Source organism: Apteryx rowi, unplaced genomic scaffold (assembly GCF_003343035.1).
Source record: "Apteryx rowi isolate R43461 unplaced genomic scaffold, aptRow1 scaffold_307, whole genome shotgun sequence".
Classification (NCBI taxonomy): domain Eukaryota; kingdom Metazoa; phylum Chordata; class Aves; order Apterygiformes; family Apterygidae; genus Apteryx; species Apteryx rowi.
The window spans coordinates 896,246-915,635 of record NW_020449497.1 but is presented as its reverse complement, the minus strand read 5'-3'; the positions used below and the strand labels follow the sequence as shown (position 1 = coordinate 915,635).

Here is a 19,390-nt window from a genome sequence, read left to right as displayed (position 1 = left end):
AAGAAAAGCTTATGTTAAGGAGGAATGCAACCATTTACTATTTTCCACTCTCGCTGAAAGTCACTACTTCAAAAAAAARAAAAWATATATATATATATAAAAAGATACTGACTCAAAGACTAAGCTAAGCTCTGCATGTCAGTAGTTTTGAAGGCAGATTTTCTAATGGTAAAATTTTCTGTAACAGGAAAATATATTTTTAGTTCAGTTACAAAGGATCTTATCTGGATTTCTTTTCCATCAAAAGTTATAAAAGAGGAATCTCAAATATATCAAATTGATAAAGCCCTTGAACTTTGTTTATTTACATATGAAGGTATTCAAGAAGCAGAAGTTAAGAAATTTAAGCTTTTCTTCTTACAGTAGACAATACTGGCCATGAGATGATATTTCAAAAACTTAAAACATACTTTTTTTAAACAAGATCCCAAAATATTTCATATATGCAAATCAATTTTGGACTGGGTCCACAGACAGTACTGGGAAATCTAAGCAAGAGGAACTAGAAAGCCTCATCGTTTAGAAAAGGTTCGGCAAATCAATCCTTAAACTGAAGCAGCCAATTCCAAGAGTCTAATACTAACAGTTTAATGTTCTTCAACTTGGAACTTTTCTTTGCCCCCTATTATTCAACAGGCTTCAATAATTTAAGAGTAAAGTTAATTCAGAAACCCTGTATTCTAGAAGAATTTGATTAGAAAACCTTAGCAGCCCATGTCAGGTCCACTGCTAACCTAACTTAGACAGCTTCACTGAATAAACTAGAAACTACCAGTGGAGAATGGAGAAAGAAACAATACAGAGGATTCCAGAGTAAAGCTAGTTTTGTTGAGTGGGGGCTTTTTTGTGTGTTTTTGCTTTTGGGGGTTTTGTTTTGTTTTGCCATGGCAGAGGGAAACTAACATCTATCAATATCCAGTAATACTAAAGAGAAATACCCATGAATTTGGAGTAACAGTTTTTCTGACTTTTTTGCCCCCTCCTTCCCCCTTCCTTTTTTTGTGGGCTGACAAGCATTTATAATACAACATTCCTCCACATCCCCACACACTCAGTGGTGAAAGGTTACAGAACACTCTTGCAGTTAATTTCTTTATCCTCTGTGCAACACTGGCAACAGAAATGGAAAATCCACAGCACTTGAGATTCGTACCTGCCCTTATTTGACTAAAATACACATAACACAGAAACTCACTGGGTTCCCAAATGTGAATATCTAGCCTGGTGCTCAACTTGAGTTGGTGAAGAGGATGTAGAAAAAAATTGCATCTCTAGTTCTCTATTTTGCAGTAAGAGAACAATACATACCCAAAGAGGTAACAAAGTGTTCGTGCGCATTGAGGGTTTTCATGCATCGTTTGTTCTTGAAGTCCCAGACACGTAGAGTCTTGTCATCAGCACAGCTCAAAATAAATTTTCCCCCAGAATGGAACAGAACGCCACGTACCCAGTTATCATGGCCCACCTTACACACAAGGAGAAATCGGTGAACAGAAGCATGTTTTAAGGCTTCATCTACAATTTATACTACGGCAAACCGAGTAACAACATTCCCTGTTTCTGCAACAGTAATGTTTAGCTTTCTAAAACCTACTAAATTTCAAAGCTTATCTTCAGTTTCTATTATTACAGTCCATCAGTGCTACCAACAATGCGAGCTCCTGTCCTTGAGGGCAAGCAAACAGCAGCCCTCATGTGATCTGCACTGGGTTCTGCTCCCCACCCCAACAGCTATTCTCCAGCCTGAATGCAGGCGGCAACACGGCAGCCCGTAGCCTGCCAGCACTGGGAACACGAGCACACTACAAGAACAGGACAATTTTTAAGACAGAAATCTGAAAGTTAGGAGCATTTAGGTTCCAAACAAACCAAGTTATTCATCCCAAAAACTATGCCACAGTGTTCCAGCATCTGTAATATGGATGTTGAGATTACTTAGTATTTCTTAGCAACAACAAAAGCTGAACTATAGAAGTCATTATAACTGCGTATTTACAGCATTTATAATATTTCAATGAGCCTGGCAACTCTTCAAAACGTGAAGAACATGTAAGAGAGTTCATTCCATTAAACTGCTGTTACATACGCAGCTATCACCACCAGAAAAGCCCCAATAAACTTACAAGTGTCATAAGGCACATGCCAGTGCTAATGTCCCACATCTTAATGGTCTTGTCTCTGGATCCAGACAACAGAAAAGGCCCAGGCTTGCCACTCTTCTTAGTCTACAGAAAAATATGTTTTAAGTTACAGCATTTATCAGGTTAAAAAAATAAGGAGATTTATTAGTAGGAAAATTAGATCATATGACAACTTATAACTAATAAAAACACAATGCCCAAGTTGAGATTCAAAGATTGTTACTAACACTAGGAGAAACAGGCAAAAAATGAAAGGAATTAAACAATCTGTTGAAAGAGTGGTTCTATTTCCTGCTGGTATACCAAGCCAAACCTTACTTTGAAACCAAACTTGCCTACTGCAAGACACCCTCTTTTAACACGGTGGTAGATACAGTTCAGTTAGAGATTCAGACAACTCAGGACAAAGAACATAAAGTTCAGACATACCTTTGTGTGCTCATTCTTCACAAAAAGTATTAAGAATGTTTGAAAAGTCCCTACTCTGAACTTATTCTGTTTGTAATCATGCAAAGTATGAATGAAAGATTTCATTCTCAGAACTTGAAATGTTTCAGTTATGAAGTTAATGTTAACTTGCTTCTTGTTCAAAACTAAATACTGTAATGTGATGTATGTAGTTGATCAGACCAGCAGAGGGCAGGGGAGACACCACTTCAGATAATTACCACTGCAAGAGGAAGTGAATATTTGGAATTTAATTATTTTTAATAAAAAGGTTGTAAGGATCTTTTCAGTCAAGTTTTGCTTGCATCCCTAAATAATCTGTAAAATCCATCACTTGGCAAGTCACAGTATGTCTTCAGTGTATCTACTTTTCCCTTTTAGTTCACATTCACCTATAACAAGGTTACATAAAACTTCTTCTCAAAGGTCAAGCAGGTCTTTGAAAATACTTTCAACATAATACATGATATGACAAAGTATTATTAGCACAGCTAATTGGGTAAAAATGACCACTGCCTATATGAAGTCAATTCTAAGGCTGGTTTGGCCACTAGACTTCAAACTTCCTAACACTGACCAGAAAAGAGGTTATTCGTTTTGATTTTTTTTTTTGGGGGGGGGGGAATGCTCATTTTTAAAATGGATTTACTTCTTTTCTACCCGCTTTTCCTCTTGCTCTTTTTTCTACTCCCTTTTTGTCATCCATAAAAGGAAATTTTGCTGACCCTTAGTCAGCCTTCCTTAAAGATTTGGTAATAGAACCAGAGAACATGTACACACCATCATACGAACGGGGATTTTTAAGAATGCTTTCTACTATCATTAACTTTGTACACTAGGAAACTGAAGTCAAAGCTTAATTTGAGTGCAATAACATTCTGTATAACACCCAAGGCAGCTTCATTTCTGCACTGCCGGCTCACTGCTACCCCCACCCTTCATCTCCTACATACCCTTATCATAATCTTCAAGTTATGTCAAATAAGCTACCTCCCATCATTCTTTGACAAAATATGTGAAAGCGGCCCCATCCTCACCCTTCTCAGAAACAGAGCATCTCTCTAAACTTCACTTCCACCAGTGCAAAGGCAGGCTTCCACTGTTAAACCAGGAAAGTATGGATGCCATGAAGCCAAGATGTGGGATTAACAGTACCCCAGACATACTCAGGGAAGGACTCATACACCTGCTATACCTGCCAAGTACTTTGAAAACAGAACTTAGTAATTTCAGTACTATTCAGTAAGTTACATATACAGCATAGACAAAATCTGACTGGTATGTGCATATTTATTGGCATTGGAAACACTACCTCTGATCCCGTAGCTTCTGATATGGTGGAGTATGAGCTCTCAGGAGCCCAGGAAATGCACTCTACCACATGCTCATGTTCTCGGAGCTCAGCTTTGCATTCCTTTGTCGCTACCACCCAAACACGCACTGTCTGGTCATTAGAACAGCTGGCAATTAAGGTGCCATCCTGGTTAGGCCGCACCATGCGCACCCATTCTCTGTGTCCCGTAAAAGTCTTCACACAATAACTATTTAAAAAGGAGAAATATAGCATGACTCAATTAACATTGCAATAAAACTACTATATGTACACCTTTGAAATGTAAGGACACTGGATCTCCTCTTAGAAGTTAAGATATGCTATTTTAGAAAGCATGTATCAATCCTGGCTGATGATGTACAAGACCATAAAACCATCAATTCATGGATAGGGAGATCACCAGATGAGGAAAAAAGAGGCAGTTAAGAACAAGTAAACACTTGATAAGGTAGAAAACAGTAGGGCTGGGGCAGGGGGGGATGACAGCTTGCATTAAGTAGCTATTTAAGAACAAGTCAAGATTTACAGGCAATCCAGATAGCCTTCACCAACAACTCTAAACAAATTGATGGATCAAAGATACTAATGAAGAATGAAATAACCAATAAGGCAAAAATCAGAGGCGACACCTTGATCTGTACCAAGAAAGGCAGCAGACATTGCCTCCCTCGTCTCATGCTCCCCTTAAACTTGTGGTTAATCACTGCATTTATATTCATATCCAGTCTTGAGTCATGGTGCTATACCTTTATAACTCCCATAAAGCCAGTTACTTTTAATTAGTGGCTACCAAAAGACTAAGCTTAATGATTTAAAGCAGAATCCTTCAGTTGTTGATTATGAAGGGCATGATACTATATCTCAATTCTTGAATGTCAGCAAGACATTTTTTGTTGTATGTGGTTCCACTTCCTATTAAAAAGTGGTTTGTTTTCTTTAGATGGCAATGTTTAATCAGAACTGTACTTACCCTGTTTGGACTTCCCACATTTTGATAGTTTTATCCCTTGAGGCAGAAACTATATGATCTCCATTGGGCATGATGGCTACTGAAGAAACATTATGATCATGACCTAAAAACAAAATCAAATTTTTAATAAGTGATACTCTAATATTGTTTTACACAGCACACAGGATCTAGTATTTATTTTTCCTGAGCAACTATCTACAGCAGCAGCCTGCAGTGCATGTTCTGTAGGATAACCTTTACATGTAAACTTGAGGTTTTATGAAAGAATCATTTACGATTTTAGAACCACAGAGTCCAGCCATTGAACATCATTTGGGACTGTTTCAAAAATTTCTTCTAAAGCTGTTGCAAAATCATCTACTCGCCATTATGCAAGTGATGCTTTTACAGTTAAAAGCTGGTACAGTTTAGAAGACAGAGCTACTACCATGACTGTATTTAAAATTATCAAAATTAAGTCTGATTACAGCACTCTGATGCATTATACAGAAGATGTTTCAAAGGAAAACAGGTCTTCAGTGAGACAGCATGCCAAACCTCACTGCAGAAGCTTAATTCTAAAASAATTATTATTTCCACACATCTGATATTAAAGTATTGACAAAATACTGTACTGCACTGGTTCCAAGAACCAAATAAGAATTAACTGTATATACATGATAGCAGCTTCTACAACTGTTGAGAGGTCTAAGAGGAAGAAGATCAATGCTGATACAGAAAAAAGCATTTTGATCATTTCCTCACCAAACTCCTATGACCTCATGTATGTGGTTTCAGCTCTTGACTTTATTCATCCCACACATGCAATGGGACTTATGATATATAAGGGAGTCAAGCACATTCTGTAAAGAGAATTCATTTCCAAAATTACAAATTTTACAAATAATTAAAACTTATAACTCCCCAAGTGACAAACATTAGAATTAACTCTTTGAAAAATTTACTTTATACAGAACAAATTGGTGGGTGCGGTTTCTTTGAGAAGTCTACATACAAGCTTGACTATAACAATTATACATAATTCAAGCAGTATCTCTTACTTTTAGTTCTGCAATTGTTCCTACTTAAGGTGCTGGGATTAGAAATTAATCTTGAGATCAGTAGTTTAGGGTATATATAATATTTCAAATTAAAGGCATTGAACAGCTTCCTCTGCTCATCTGTAAATCTGAGGTGCTCCCTTCAAAAAAGTTATATCCAGTAAGCTCACTAATAAGGTTTTATTATTTTATTTTTTATTGGCAGCTACATTACACCTTGCAAGCCATGTACCTGTGATGTGTAATTTCAGTTTTCATTTCCACCTTTTCACTAAGAACTCAGAGCACTTGATGAACTCCTACTAAAAAGTAACCACATCAGTGATTAGGTATCTTAAGTGTTGGAGAATATTAGTTTCAGTGCAAGTACTGTACTTTAACTGTTCACTGAAAAGATATTTCTTCAAGTAAAATGGAAAAAAAAAACAACTGGCGAAACACATGAAACTATTTGACCCATGTTCATATTACAACATCCAGTTCATAGAAAATGTGCACTCTGCATGTGTGTTCATATGAACAGGAATGCTCAAGAACTACAGAAAAAGGAACTCAAGCACTGCTTTATTTTCTTGCTCTCAGCCAGTTGAATACTGTGTTCCAGTGCAAAGTTTATTCTTCCTCTAGAATGATATCCAGCAGTGTTTAAAGAAGCGCACACACAAAAGTCAACCCCTTTCTATTTTCTTTGGTATATGTGTGCACATATTTATTTTCTACATTAAGTCTTAGACATGACATTCTCTATTCCTACTATTTCTACAACAAAGATAGATATCAAAAGCAAGAAGTGAGATGAACAGCAGTATAAAAATGCTTTTACATCAAAACTATAGAGTTGTTATCAATATCTGAATTTCACAGGTGCTTGTTTTACTTTCTCTCCCATTTTTCCTATGGCTTTTGAGTCTAATGCAAAGGGCTTGTTCATTTGATGTCAGACAAAGATGAAGCAAAAGACTGCACATGAGAATGGTGCAGAAGAAGGTAATTTAACTGATTTGAGGGCTTGAGCATTTAATTTTTAGTGCTAAACCCATTTAACTGCCATTTCACTTCCAGATCATTATGGGATATTTTCCACAACATCACACATAGCAGATTCGAGATGCTATTTCACTCCACAGACACTGAGTATATATTTTATTTACAGAGCACTAAAAGCATGAAGATATTCCCCTTTCTTTTGGGCAATACTCTGGTTTATATCCCCTTTCCACATGAGCAGTCCCCTCCTGGATAAAACAAACAAAAAAAACCCAAACAAACAAACACGCCCACCAACCCTCTTCACTTTACAGACTGCTAAATCAACTCCTTTATATCTTACCATGCATAGTTCTGATGCACTCAAAGCCCTGGAAATCCCATAGCTTAATGGTCATATCAGCAGAACAGGAGGCCAATAGTTTGCCAGTGTGGTCAAAGGAAATATCCTGCACAGAGTCTGTATGCCCCTTAAGGGTTCGTTCAAAGTCTCCTGTCTCATAATCCCACACCTGACAAGCAAACAGAAAATCTGTTAACAGCAACCTATTACTTGTTGTTTTCTTCAGCCTTACATTTGCACTCTGCAGGCCAGTCTGGCACCTTATTCAATAATTAATTGAGCAAGGGACAAAGGAAGACTGCCCTAGAAAAGCCTTACAACATAGAAGAATAAGCACTATATTTTACATGATTTTGTTACTTACACATTAATTGAATTCATATATCTTAAACTATTGTTTCAGCTAACTTCAAATGTTATAAATATAGCAGGAAAATAGGTTCTATTGTATTTTAAGGGTCTTAACACCCCAAAACCTTAAAAATAAAGGATACAGATTCAGAAAACACTGGACAGAATGAAAACCACTTTGTACAGATTGTTTCTATACATCCCTTTCTATACCAGTTCCCTAACTCCAACAATGCAGCCAGGTTTCAGTTAGCAGGGAAAATATCTTCTTTGGTAATCCCCCTCCTTTTTCCCCCTCAAGCTTTACCATGGCTCAAGAATTTGTTTACTGCCTTAGAACCAAACAGCAAATATTCTACCTACTGGAAACCAATATTCAGAACACACTAGTTTATGAATGATAATCCAAATCACTTCTAAGAGTTAATATTTGACATGCAGACATTAGCTAGATTACAGAATTTGTCAGAGATTAAATAAACATTTGTAGTTAATAACTACAACAAGAAAGCGTGAAGTTCCCATTCTCACCTCCTAATTAAGTCAGTCTTCTATCATCTAACCACAGACAAAAGCTTTTGAAACAAAACATGCTCCTACAGATTTTACTGTGGGTGTCCCTCAAGCACAAAATTAGACATTTCATTTTAAATAATGGAAAAAGAGAAATTGATCCCCTCAATAGATTTCACTGGCAAAACAAAGCTTATACTATTGGGAATGTGACTGAGTCAGAAATGGTGCTATGCAGCTCAAATTCAAGAACAAGGAAATTCATCCAGGGTTTCCTTAAGAGGAAGCAAAGAATAAACAAAAACAATTAGGTTCCTCTAACATCTAACGTGCACACACACACACTTGTCTAGTCCTTATTCCACATTACCTTAAGTATTTTTCTCAAGTTAAAGGATAGTAAAATACTCTTGAAGCTATTAATTGGACCAATGCAAAACTAAAATTTGTCGATTGCACAGGGAATCACACTTGAACCTGAAACAACCTTCAGTCAATACTATGCATGTTCAGTTTCAAATGCTGATGTTACATATTAAAGTCAGAGGATGTATAATTTTCTGTAGCAAGCACATACCTTTATTGTGGCATCCTCTGAAGCAGAGACCATAACACTGAAAACTGGATGGAAAATTACTCGAGTGACAGGACTCCTATGTCCACTCAATGCATACTTCTCTGGAGGACGGGGAATCCACTCTTTAGGGTCTCGTTTCTGACCAAGAGGTCCACCTGATGTAAATTCTTCCTTAGCTTCATTCAGCTTCGATTCTAATTCCATAACCTAAGTTTATGAGTTTTAAAGAGATTGTTTATTTTTCAGTCTTACAATAAGGTCTACCTCACCTTCAGTCATTAACAGTCTAAATACCAACAGGCTCCCCAAAATCATAGCAAAGACTGCAGAGATCCAAATCAATTACTGACACTCAGTAGCACTGATATTTCTAAAAATTAAAGCTAAATTAATCATAGAATTTATTCCCTTCCAATTTCCCAAACATTTTGGCAGAAAAAAAAAAGTTCTGCCAAATCACATTCATTCAACTACCACACGCAGATGTTTGAGTAACCAACTCAAAAGTTTGCTAGCAATTTTGACAAACTATTGAGAGGTCTTGCTAACAAAAGAAATCCTATTACTGCAATCAATTTGTATATCCCTGAGATGGCATGCATGTTAACCAACAGTAGAAAGACTAAAGGCATAATAAAATCCTAGATATGTTAGCATGCTGCGATTCTTTTTAGCGTTTTTAATACACTCTAAACCTACTGAAGCATTTTTATCAGAGTTTTGTACTGCCCATTTACAGTAGAGCCACTTGCTCTAAGGCACTACAGTTAATGGTTTCTTCCCTTTAAAGTAATGGCCAAAGACACTGGCAGAAAAGGTTTTTACCTTCTTTCTAAACCAGTTAAGCCTTCTGGAGACAGCCATTCAACCTTCCCATTCACAAACTGCCCTAGGGCACCTCTTCCCTTCCCAGCTTCACAAATTGCACAGTCCATAAGATGAAGTTAAGAAATTTTTATAAAAAAGCTGAGAGGAAGTTATGCCTTTGCTAGCACTGAGGCAGATGGAACATTTTCTACAACATTTTCCCTGCTCAAGTTAGTGAAATTTATCTTTGGGATATCATTAACTAAACCCTGCATCCACCTGACAAAAAAAAAAAAGAAGTAATATTCTATTCAGTGATGAATGTTACCTTTTAGGCATAACCTTCAGTATAAATAAATCCATCAGATCTCCACTTACCTTCTTTTGTAATCTTATAACTGATGTCCATTTTTTCTCCAGAAGTCCAGCATACTTCTTATCTAACTCTTCATTCTGGAGGAGGGGGAGCATTTAAATGAACAAATATTAGTTCTGATGCCTGTAGGAATGTTCAAAAGCAATATAAACAGCTCATCTTTATAAAGTCTCATAACTACTGAAAGAGGAATTCAAGCGAGACGAAGTAGCTTTACTAGTAAAAGCAAAACAACAACCACCCTTCAAATTTTAATAACCACAATTTACACACAGGGAAAGAGGGAAACATTTAAAGAGATCATTTTTAGTTAAAAATATTACTGCAACACAGATTAATGATGTAAGATTCTGCAAATAAAATCCAAAAACTTTGGCTAAACTTATCAGTGTTGTTTTCCATCTTCATTACTTGAAAGCTTTTTAAGTGCTCTGCATACCTGAGAATGTTTTGTCCTATTTTGTTATAGGATTCTCCCCCACCCCCAGCTAACCCTTATTTAAAAAAAAAAAAGGGACAAAGACAACAGCAGACAGCATGCATTGACTGCAAGGACTAATACACACAGGACTAGTAATTAGTTTCTCAAAGATATTCTGCTTTTTCATATCCAACTAGACTTTTAGGAACTAATGGACTCCTGCCTACTGTTAAGACTGTGCTACCATTATACTTGTTAGCACAATCATGCACTTGATTTCTCAGGACAACACAGGCTCTTTGAAGAGGGATCGCAAGCTGACAGAGTAGGACTATGTACACTCCATCTAGGTTGGAAACCATTTACCTCAAACTAATTATGAACTTTTTTGAAAGCCTGATTACAGTTAACCTCAAATTACCACTGTAACATTACATTATTTTGTGCTAAATCCTCAAAGGAAAGCTTAAAGTCCACTCACCCTGCATCTTTACCTGAATAAGTGAGAAGTAGACAGCAGATTACTACTACACATGCCCCACTGAACAATACCTCAGGTACTGGAGAAATCAAAACTGATATATGGCAATTGTACTGAAACTTTAATGATGGATCATTTTCTTCCTCTAAATACTTTTCCCCTTTGGGCTCTAGGGTATAGCTGAGGAGCAGCAGTAAACAACTGATCTTACTGTAAAAGCCAGAGGGCTATTCTTCATTCCTTTTTTTCTCCCACCTATTAACGCAAGAAGGAGGAGGAAAAGCAGTACAGAAAACCAAGCAACACCATGAGGAGCACAGAAGAGTATATTAAAAACTGCATAGTTTCTCTTTGTGCACAAAGTGAAAGTCTCACACTGGAGTAACATTCTAAATTAGATGGAGAACAGCAATGGCATAGGCAGGATAGCAACAGCAGGGCTGACTCCCCAAGAGCTCTGAAGAGTGGCTACCTTGGTCAGAGCTCAGATGTTAATCTACTACTTCAGGGGCATTTGTGAAATTTTATCTGTAGGAATAATCAATAGAAAAAATGAAATTCCTCTTTGTAGAACTACACTTCAATCTTTCTGATTTACTGAAGTAGTTTCTGCTTTTAACTTTTTTTTKGGGGGGGCCATTTTAGAATAGCCCTACACAATTCACATTTTCTTGTGAGAAAGTTCTGTGGAACTTTTACCGCATTTTCTTATTTCCCTCAGGACCATCTAGCCTATTTAGATTGCCTTTTTAACCTTTGAGAAGAGAAGACTTAATTAGGTTGATGGATAAGGCTGATAAGGGGATGGTATTAGGATTTTCAATTATAAGCATGGTATTCTAATTTGTCAGTTCTACTTATTTATTAGATATCAGAAGTAGATTGGAGAAATTAAGACATACCTCAGTCAAGCATTTTGGAAAAAGAACAATCTAAGATTTATAATAAAGAATAGCCAAGGATTTATCAAAAGCCAGGGTACAGAAAATTACTGCTAAATCCAGGTGTCTCCAGAGAAACTTAAATTTAAGGAAACGCTCACCTTTAATGCTAGTAAATGAGAAGTTTAAGAAACAAGCAAGAATCACCTGTTACAAAAGCAAATCAATGGAATTAAGTTGCAAGAAATGATTCGTTCAAGTCACTGGTATCTATATAGCCTGACAAAATAGAGTTGCTTACTAGAGTCGACCAGCTTATATTAACTGTTTAGCCTTGCCCTTAAACTATACCATTAACCAATCGGTATTCAGCAGTTTCGGGCAATGATGTAAATACTGACCCACTGCCAAACACAAAACAGACTTCTGTCATTTGCTCCGCGTTATAAAGGAAAAGACAAACGCAATTCTATTTTGTCTTGTTTCTGAAACACTACCGTGAGAAGTCAGTCTCCAAAGCTGCATAGTCTTACATCATTTCGAGTCAAGCTACAAAAGAAGTCTTCAGTTTTCTGATTTTGTATGGCAGAAAGTTTTTGCTTTTATGCAGAATTCCATGATAAGAATAAGTTAAGCAAATGACGTAGGAGCGGAGAGAGGGTGTGGGGGGGACACGGACACTACAGCAGGAAATTAAATGCATTGCAATTAAACACATTCTTCTGAACGTTCACGTTATCTTCTGCTAGCAATTAACTGTTAGCTTTGTTTTCCAGCACCCTTCATCCTGAAGGATCTAGCCCTACAAGACTTAGATCCTTAAAATGCCACTACAGGAAAAACTCATTGTGTAGGTGAGTGGTAGTCAGACAGGGGAAAAAAAAAAGATCAAAAATATACCCAGATCATGACTAGAAGATAAGAGTTTTGCTCAGAAATTTTCAAGTCATCCAATGATTACTTTTGAACTTTATGCTAAGACAGTAAACTGCACGAGTTTATCATCTCCAGTTCTCACAATGTATGGGCTAATGGGTAGCTTTTAAATATATGTTCAGAGTGAATGCAAATGCCATAAAATTCTGAATTCTTTATTTAAAATATAGATGAAGAATCTTGTTTGAACTCACCACATCTAACTCAGCTTCCTTTTTAAAAACTGAATATGCCTCTTCATAGCCGTTAGAACGAAGGTAATCTGCTATTGCTCGATTTCTAAAAATAAAACAAAATCCAGTATTTTTAGCCACAGTTCTGAATAAAAGTAAGAGTAGGAGGATCGGTTCAGATTTTTTTTTCCTTCTTCTTCTCCAAAGCATGATTAACATCAACTGTATCAGTGCAGTACAACAACTAGGATTATCAGCTTTATTAAAAGCTTGAGCAAATGTTATGAATGCATTTGGCAAATTCAGATTTTGCTTCAAGATATAAATAGTAATAGACTCCCTTGTCAGAATACACTTTTTATTTTAAGTTTGGGGAAGTTTTTTTGCCTTAAGATAATTTTAGTAGCATAAATATACTTCTCAATCTGTATTGCACATAAAACCTGTACTAGATACAAAAATGATGGCAACATCCACATATCAAAGTTGAGCTTTATCCTTAAATTTGGGAGGAACAATTCATGGTACTCAAGAGTATTTGCAAAATTTTACATCAGTTAAATTTGAATAAAATGCTCAATTTAAGAAAACAAGCCCTAGCTTTGTCTTTCAGAATGATACAATAGTTTTCACTAGATTACAGGAAAGGATGTTGCCTGTAACCTGAACTTATACTTGGAATTTTATATCATTCTTCAAAAGTTATTTAAAAATTTTGATACAAGATAATTACCAAATTAATCCTTCTTAAACCTCTCCCCCCAGAAAGCATGCATTGATTTGGACCTACTCATATGCATAAAAGATCAAAGTTTCAAAACCATGCCAAGACTTCAACAAGCAGTCAGCATTTTTATTTTTTTAAAATATCACAAGACTAAAAAACTCTGCATTTCACAATTTACTTAAAATGGATAAATGTTTTCAAGTTACACAACAAAAAGTTTGCTTAGAARAACTAAGTTTAGTGTTCTAAAATAGACCTAAATTAAAGGTAAAATTACATTCAGTAACTTTAGCAGCCTCGGGAAGGAAGCCTAGTTTTGTTTTGTTTCCTTAATATCACTTACCTTCCTTTACTATATAAGTACCTTCCCATGAAAGATACACATGCACTGAATAAAATATTTAAGCAAATTAAAACATGGATTGTCTACACATCTAAGGATTTTAGGTATTTGATATCATCAGCCAAAGAAACATGGATACTTTTTTAAAAACAAAAATCAAAAGTTCATTTATACAAGGCATTCAGGACAAAATTAATATTCCTAGCTGAAGTGAAAAGCAATTACAGCAGCACCTTTGCAGGGATCAAAAGGCTACTTTTAGTTCCAATTTATGATGAATTTCATTTTACACAGTTATGCTGTTTCTGAATTTAGAGATAGCAATTTCAACCTAGGATGGAAGGGTGAGGCCGAGTGCAGCGAGTCCTTAGTGACTCCAATGCAAGCGTTCCTTCACGGCACCTCTCCCCGAACTCCCCAGCTCAGTCTTCCGCATACTGGCTTGTCATTAAACTTCATTAACGTACTTCTCTGATTAACTCCACACTTAAATCCCTTTCCTCTAAACAGCTGAATATACATAGAAGTACAAATCCCAAGTAAACCTGCTGCAGCACCAATACTGAAAACCAGGTATCCAAATATTAAATACCTATACTTTTAAGGGACAGAAATAAAACAAGTACATCCACTAAGAAAGCATCAATTTTTGGAATTCTTCAACAAGACAGCCTTCATGGTTAGAGGATTTTACAGCTAACACTTTATGTAAAAATAAGTATTAATTTCAGGCTACGAGTAGGATTCTCAGAACAGCCAGAAGTCAGTCCATTTCTTAAACACACGAGACTGAGATAAGTTACTGAAATCAGCTCAGCAGGAGCTCATATCAACAGAGGCCACCAAGTGGGCTGCAGCACTATGAAGTGCTACTGTTTTTTATAGCATCTGACCAGAGCGTGGAGTATACTATGACATTCCACGTCTACATGAAAGTTCTTGAAGCATACAACAAATAGCACTCGGAAATACAACATACTGAAATATGGAAATTTGAGCTAAATTCACAACACTGGCAGGGCAGCCCATTATTTCTTCCCTTTCCTCACTCCCTAAGGAAATCAGCATGATGCCATCTTTCTTTTTGTCCATATGTTTGTTGCATTTCCACACAAGCTGTTAAAAAAYCTCAGATATGTGACTGACCTTTCCTTACAGCTGCCTCCAGGTTCAGGTTTCCCCATATCTTGCAAATCCCCTATTCAGGAGGAATTGGGCTTTCCTTCTAATGCCTCCTTCCTAAATATTACACATATCCGATCTCTCCTCAGACACTCAACTCTAAACACGTCACTATATGCAAGTAGAAATTTTAAATTTCTCTTCATAAGTAGCGTATGCTAAAACAAAGCAGTGCCTCTTCTCAGACTTCTGAAGTAAATCTCAAGTCACTGTTCATTTCCCATTTCCAGTCATAACAATTCATTATTTCCACCTCTCCATTAACCTATTTACTCTTTGAAGTTTTTGCCAGAAAGAACTTCAGAGAGTTGCCAAAAAAGTGTAATCATGAATATGTTTAAACCCTGGTCGTGATCTTCTCCAAGTCTAATGAACAAGCAGTTGTAAAAATTAAAATTTGAAGAAAGCTTGCACACTACTTAAATACAGGGGKTTTTATTTCTTAAAGTATACCAAACTAAAAAGTGAAACAAATACTATATTTTAATATAAAGAGAGTTGAATCATTGCTAGAAGAGTGAAGAAGCTGTATTAATTTAAAAACAAAGAACAACAACAACAAACCCCACAACATGCAAGCTTGCCAAGGACAGAGACATCCAAAGCTAAATGACACTTGCTCCATGCTTTCACAAGAAAAAAATTTACCTCAAAACAATCTGTATGTAAGTTTATGAAATGGGGTAATAATGCAAGCTATGACCATTCTGACTGCCACCCACCATTTGCTCTATCACAATTTAGCACAGAAAATAAAACAAACTAAGGCATGTAAAACTAAATGTAAAAGTAAGTTGTACTACATGTAATTGTACAATTTTAAAATGTAAATTTACTACATGTAAATGTAATGTAAAAGTAAACTTGACAGCTTACTCCTTGTCTTAAACTTAAAATCTGGAAAGAATTCCATACCTCAAACTCAGTTARGTCTTTTTATTACACCCTTCATTTTAAACACAGTATCAGGAGTCATGGAAAGATTGTATACAACTTGCAATGCAGCACATTCTGATCAGATACCTATCTTCATTAAGAAGGAAGATAACAAAAGTGTTATAATTTACAAAAAAAAAAATTCACTAATCAGTTTGGACTGAATACTGCAGTGTGTGTGTGTGCTGCTTATTTTCATCCTTTTGTAACTTTTGGTGACAAAACGAAACAAAATGGAGGATAATAAATCAGAATGAAAACTGGYGATTCATCTTTGACATTATTTATAACTTCAAAAGGCAGCTTTCTTACACCTCAACACTTGATTTGAAACAATTAAGACTATATGGTTTCTGCGATTCTTTGCTGTACTTTTGCTTCATACAATAGTTTTAGCCTATTTTCATCAGTAAGGGACAATGAAGAGTGAGCATGTTAAAGATTAATTGTGTGTTATTCACTCTGCATAAGACCAAACCAAATTCCTCTTTCCAGTACACGTAGAAACAGAAGTTTTGTAAATTAACTGTTGTTTTATTCCTAACTACGTGAAGTCTACATGGCTATTTATGATGAACAAAATTCCAAAGTATATTGGTAATTCATTCTCCTCCAGCAGTCCTCTATGTCCACCATTGCACAATTCTATTATCAAATATCAGAGGTTGTATCAAAAATAACAGTACAGAAATCAAAACCATAATACACAGTACTGGAGCAGAACGTGAACTTGACTACTCTGTAAAACCTTACTGGAAACAAATTTAAAGTTTAATGAAAATGAGACAAATAGAAAAACCATTCCTTACAGCTCATCTCGTTGCCTTTGTGACAGCACCATTGTGGCTGTGATGTCAGGTTAACGCGATTCAGCAGTGGCTGCCTCCCCAAGATCCAAAGTCTTAGGAATCCTGGATCCACAATTCAGTCTGCCACAGAGTGGCTTAAAGGAAAAGTGTTTCTCCAGACGTGAAATCCAATAGGAAACCTGGAGGCATTCAACAAGGAAGATTCATTCCATCTAGAAGGAAGAGAAAGAAACTGTTAATTTCCTTTAAGGAAGTATTCACAGTCACTCTGGACTGACATGAACTCGGATCAGAACAACACTCTAGATAGAGCAAACTGAGTAAAACTGTAAATACTCTCCCCTTGTGCTGCAAGGGCACAATCCAGAATAACAATATCCAATCCGGACTGAGCAGCCTGGAGAGACTTATACTTTTTTTTTTTTCTTTTTTTTAAATCCTCCCTCTTCCCTACCATTTCCCCTTCAAGAAACAGGGAGCTGAAGGGGATCTCTTCAATCACAGCTCAGTTCTGTTTTGTAGGCCACTATATCATAATTCCCTCTGATTGGGGGGGGGGGGGGAAAATTAGGCCTACTTTAAACAGTCTACATTTTGCACTCACTACTTCTATCAAAAAGCTGCCCCCTAAAATCCTCTATCCTTATACCAGATTTTGTATCTTTTGCAGATCTATCTCCTCAAACTACAAACAGCACGGTTCATTTCAGTTCAGTTGCAACATACACTAGAGATCAGCTAACGCTCACCTGCATCTTTCAAATTTAGGAGCAGAGTTCAAGCAAAGAAAAGAACGTTCCAAAAAGAGACTACGAAAGATGCTATGGCACACTGTAGGCCATAACTAATGGCATAAAGACACATCCAACTTATCACTAACTTATTTGTGGCACTATATTAGGTAGCTGTCTTGAATTTACCCAAATGGTGTCTTTGAAGATGACAGGTATAATTCAGCACATGAATTTCACAGGTATATCATTACACATTTATATTTGACAAATTATTTTTTCCATTTGCTAACATTATCTGAAAAGTGTCAAAGAACCACATTCTAAAAGATAGTACCTGCCCTCTTTTTAGTCATCTGTTAACAGGGTTTACCTGTAGTTAAATCTAGCCCATATTTGGGTACAGCAAAATTTTAAACAAAAACTAATCTTATCAGAGAAGCAGAGCTCCCATGGTGAAGGGCTGAGAAGTGTTACTTCAACTGTGTTCAGATAGTGACTCGATCACTAGACCTCTGACAATTTTAAGCTAATTCTGATTTCTAAAATTTGATGTATTCAAGGTAGGATCTAAGTCAGTTAGAAATTCTGCCTTTCACAATCATATGTACAATGCTTAATCTCTTGTTATACAGTAACATGGACTTCAGTATTCTTACTGTACAAACTACTTCAAATGGATAGTTTTAATCTTAGTCAAGGAGTCATCAACAAAACAGTTTTAGCAGCACTGCAGGTATTCTTTTGTGAGCAGCGTGATTAAGAAAAAATGTGAAAGCTAGCATTTCTTATGTACGGATGCTTGTCAAGTATACAACATGTCGCTTGCTCAAGCCTTTAAACAAGTCTGACCAATCAGCTTTTAGCAATGAGGCAAAGCAAACATGAAAATACACAAAAGCTTTGGGAGGTACTAGTTGGATTTGTAAGTTTTCCACCAACTATTTCAGGAAACACATGTTCCCACTGCCTCTTCCCTACTGCTTCTCCATTAGACACACAAGTATACAACATTTACTATAGAAGCTGGAAAATAATTTTGGTAAGAGGCCTGTTTTATACAGACAGGCTTTCTTATATGAAGAAAAATAAAAAAGAAAATATTAAGCTTGTATCATTAATGTCTACTTATCAGTCACAGGAGATCAAAGGGTTGGTTTCTAAACCTATGTGCTATTTATCTAGGCTTTGTTTTCTGCTTCAAAATAAGCTTAAGCTGCAAGTTACTTGTACTCCATTCCTCTGTTGAATTCTCCATGTCAAATGCCATAATATCGCATTGCAAGCTGTTTAAGACACAAACAGTCTAAACAGGCAAGGCATTAATTTGACCTCTTCCCTAACAACAATTTCAGAAACAATTCAGTTGAAAACTGATAGCGCAGGTTCCATGCTCTGAGAGCAGAAGCAAACACTTGACTCATTCTTGTGCCATACCTTGCTTCCTGACAGGTAGGGACAAATGGCTTTGAATAGCTGCATTTTTTTGACTACAGGGGAGGAATACAGCATACAAATTAATGGAAATTTAGTTAATACAAAAAAATCCTATTGAAATGACCAGAATAAGTGCCCTCTAGAGGGCAATGCTGCTATAAATTTAAGTACTGAAAAAAACAAGCTTATAATGGCTGAATCTCTGCACTTCAGTTTGAACATTGCAACATTTTCATTAATGATGAACGCTGAGAATAATAAAATAAGGTACCTCTTTCTATACAGTGGCACTGTTTGAATTACTGAATAGCAAAACATAAGATATGAACTTTCAAAATCTGTTTGTACTACTACAAATCGTGCTAAAATCGTGCTAAAATCGTGCTAAAATCGTGCTAAAATCGTGCTAAAATCGTGCTAAAATCGTGCTAAAATCGTGCTAAAATCG

The 19,390-nt window shown here is 36.3% G+C and overlaps 1 protein-coding gene across 2 annotated transcripts in view; it reads right to left on the bottom strand.

Moving 5' to 3' along the window:
- The window catches only part of PAFAH1B1 (platelet activating factor acetylhydrolase 1b regulatory subunit 1), a 32,705-nt gene that overhangs the window by 3,774 nt on the left and 9,541 nt on the right, over positions 1 to 19,390 (bottom strand). The window contains exons 2-10 of one of the 2 annotated variants that reach the window (XM_026070266.1): positions 16,775 to 16,986; positions 12,799 to 12,883; positions 9,888 to 9,962; positions 8,703 to 8,909; positions 7,262 to 7,430; positions 4,892 to 4,994; positions 3,901 to 4,129; positions 2,124 to 2,225; positions 1,309 to 1,465 (exon numbers count right to left, since the gene is read on the bottom strand). In XM_026070266.1, coding sequence (XP_025926051.1) covers positions 1,309 to 1,465; positions 2,124 to 2,225; positions 3,901 to 4,129; positions 4,892 to 4,994; positions 7,262 to 7,430; positions 8,703 to 8,909; positions 9,888 to 9,962; positions 12,799 to 12,883; positions 16,775 to 16,806 — 1,159 coding nt within the window. In that variant the 5' untranslated portion in view covers positions 16,807 to 16,986. The remainder of the gene's footprint in view (positions 1 to 1,308; positions 1,466 to 2,123; positions 2,226 to 3,900; positions 4,130 to 4,891; positions 4,995 to 7,261; positions 7,431 to 8,702; positions 8,910 to 9,887; positions 9,963 to 12,798; positions 12,884 to 16,774; positions 16,987 to 19,390) is intronic. The other variant, XM_026070267.1, reaches the window with a different exon arrangement.